We start from the raw sequence: 3,394 nt of genomic DNA on the forward strand, positions 1-3,394 counted from the left end.
ATATTGTTTTACTTCCATTTGAGATCTTCTAATCGATTGTAACTTTGAAAAATTAGTGAATTGACTAGATACGGAGCTTCTGTCATGAGTATGATCTATTTTGATCCGAACACGTATCTCGTTGTGTCGCTATTTGTGTGTGTGAGTTGTGGTTGTACTTTTCGTTTATGTATTTTGTTTACTACGCTTGATCTATGTTTGGCCGAGAAATAGGTTGGTTCTAAAACCTACATTAGACATCCATTATTCCTCATTAATTCTCCATTTTAGGTAAGAGCAAATTACCATCAAGCCACCTTAAGACTTGATTTATCCAAAAATTAATAATTGACATTACTCGATAAAAATCAATTCCGTTCTTGTGCCTGCACAGGACCTTTATTCCTCCCGAAAACGCTTTAGCGTTAATCCATTTACAAAATTAGACTACTCTCAGGGTCTCGCTAATTTCCTGAATGTCCCTTATGAACATTCGATTTTGGCCACAATTCGAACTTGCACAGAAAATATTCTTGATATGACTGTTTTTAGCGTCATTAATCTCACCTCGAGACGTTTGCAAATCTCATGCTCTCTTTCCTAGACATCCCAGTCCCAAAGCATTCCCTACCGTCGATTTGACAATTTATTACTTTATTCATTGAAACCAACTTTTGGATTCTCTAGACCACTCAAGGTTTTTTAAAAATATTTAAAAATCTTATATTTTTCAACACCATATAATACTAGGTATTATATATTGGTAATATATATATATATACATGCACATATATATAAATACATACATATGTATAGGTGTACATAGCAATATATAGACCTTCACACATACATGCATACATTGCACGCACACACACATATATATATACACATACATATAAATTCATGATTCATACATTCACATTCGTGTGTGTATATAATATATATATATATATACATATTGTTAATGTATTGTAATCTGTACAATCGGCCAAACCAATCAAGAGCAAACGTAGTAAAATAGAAATAGAAACGAACACAAAACTTTACGTGTTCGGATCAATAGATCCTACTCACGACAGAGGCTCCACCGCTAGTCAATCCACTAATAGCTTTCAATTACAACCGGATTACAAGATCACAACAAGAACAAAAACGTATTGCAAATACATCAATTGAAATCAGAAAACAAATACAAGAACAAGTATAGAATCTGTTTTACCGATCTCAAGATCATGTCAAGAATCTGATCTATCAGTTACCAAATCTCTCACGCCTCAGGCAATTCAACAACAGAGATTAAAACAATACAACCTTACCGTATGATCTTACCAACAAACTGAAACCAATTGAACAAGTGAAGGATTTACAAGCGAGAAAGAGTCTCACTTCGAGTGCACCGAATATAGGGTTTCAAAATGAGAGCAATAGCAGATCTGTAGTAATTAGGGCATGAAGCTGCCCTTATATAGCAACAGCAGGCAACCGAGCTGGGCTGAGGCAAATTGCATGGGCCACATGAATATGGGCTTGGCTCATAAAATAGATCTCGACCCAATGGCTATTTGGCCCACAAAATAATCAACGGATCAATCATATATACATTTAAACGTTAGCTAAATGAACATAAGATAAAACCCAAATATATAACAAAATGCATACAAAGAGCACATATCAATTATATGAAAATACATTTTGAATCATAAATCCTAACACATATAACTATTTTAAAAAATATTTTATAATGTAAACAAACACTAAAAAGTAAGATTAAAATAAATTTTTATGTAAAATATTTTACGTCTAAATATATGGAGGTTGAATTGATGCTTAATTTTCTGCAATCCAAAAGGTGCCTATTAATTTCAGGATTTGCAATTTCCTGGAGCATGTCCGTTGGAGCTGTAATTTAGAAGAATAATGTTATATAAACAAAATTAAGCATTGAGAATTTATAAGAATGATGTACTAGATGACCCCGACTCCTTAATATCCCCTCTGTATCCTAAGAAATTATCGAAAAAAATAATTCATAATTATTTTATAATATTAAACACAGAGAAGAGAAAATGTCAGATATCGTGTTTGAAGGATTAATGGAATTTCCAACTACAAAGGTGGTCAAAACGTCAACGATGTTTCTTGGTTTCTTCGCATCAGTCAAAATCAAACACTTGTGTCCTCTATTTAAGTAGGGCCCGTTCATATCGGTAATTAATCGGCATTGTGACAAGAAAAGCAAGAGAACAGAATTAAACCATGTATCGTTCACGTGCCTTGGCCACGGTGCAGGCCCACGTTCTATGCCGCCGGAGCCCGGCGCCGGCGATTGTTCATGAGCTAACTCCGCCATACGACGTCGTCATTAACCATAGAGCGATCGATACGCAGCAAACTGTGGCCTCGCTGCTCTACGATCACCTTCGTCGCCTGAATCTACGTCCGTTCTTGTACAGCAAGAACATGAAACCGGGAGATAAGTTGCCGGAGAAGATTGATCGCGCGATACTGGGATGTAAGATCGGCGTGGCAGTGTTCTCCCCGCGCTACTGCGAATCACACTTCTGCCTTCGCGAGCTGGCTATGATTATGGAGTCCAGAAAGAAGGTTATTCCCATTTTTTGCGATGTTAAGCCCTCCAAGCTCAGAGTGATCGACAATGGAAGCGTCTCGCCGGAGGAGATGGGTAGGTTTCGGTCGGCTCTTGAAGAGGCCAAGTACACAGTGGGATTCAATTTGGACTCCATTAAAGGGTGGGACAAGTTTAGCTTCCATTAATTATTTCATAATTTCTGAGGAATATATATATATGTAATATCGCTCCATAACCAAACCTTCTTCAGGCATTAATCATCAGCTTGGTACGTAATTTAATAATTTGCAGGAACTGGTCGGATGTGGTAACGAACGCGGCTGATATTGTGATAGATAGCTTGATGGAGGTGGAGGAGGAAGAGAGAATAGCGCAACACCAGAAGAGTGGAATATTCTCTTCTTTCTGAAGTGTTGCAGAGGCTAGCTGCATGCCCCTAAAGAATGAATATGAATCTATCTCTCTCTCTCTCTCTCTCTCTATATATATATCAAGTGCTACTAATTAGTTATTAATACCATAAATTGAATTCACCATCTAACTAAATAATTTACTCCATCGTTCGCATTACGCCCAGGTGGTGTGACCTATATATAAGTGCAACGATGTGTAATAGTTGAGACAACGAGAATCAGCTTCATGGTTATGAAGATTGCTAGCTATGACGGGTTGTAACTGTTGAATTTATTAAATTTATTTCTTTGAATAAATCTGTAAAGATACATCCATAGAAATAAGATCAAAAAGATATTCAATTTCATGAGATGAGATGGACCAAAATCTCATATAGATGTAGATTAATGTAAGTTTAGATTATTTTGAAGT

At 36.3% G+C, this 3,394-nt stretch overlaps 1 protein-coding gene across 1 annotated transcript; it reads left to right on the forward strand.

Moving 5' to 3' along the window:
* Positions 1 to 2,235: 2,235 nt before the first annotated feature.
* Positions 2,236 to 2,978, forward strand: LOC127811158 (TIR-only protein-like). Its single transcript, XM_052350866.1, has 2 exons — positions 2,236 to 2,729; positions 2,861 to 2,978. The coding sequence occupies exons 1-2, from the start codon at positions 2,236 to 2,238 to the stop codon at positions 2,976 to 2,978; spliced, it is 612 nt and encodes a 203-aa protein (XP_052206826.1).
* The last annotated feature ends 416 nt before the right edge of the window (positions 2,979 to 3,394 follow it).

Source organism: Diospyros lotus, chromosome 10 (assembly GCF_014633365.1).
Source record: "Diospyros lotus cultivar Yz01 chromosome 10, ASM1463336v1, whole genome shotgun sequence".
Lineage (NCBI taxonomy): Eukaryota > Viridiplantae > Streptophyta > Magnoliopsida > Ericales > Ebenaceae > Diospyros > Diospyros lotus.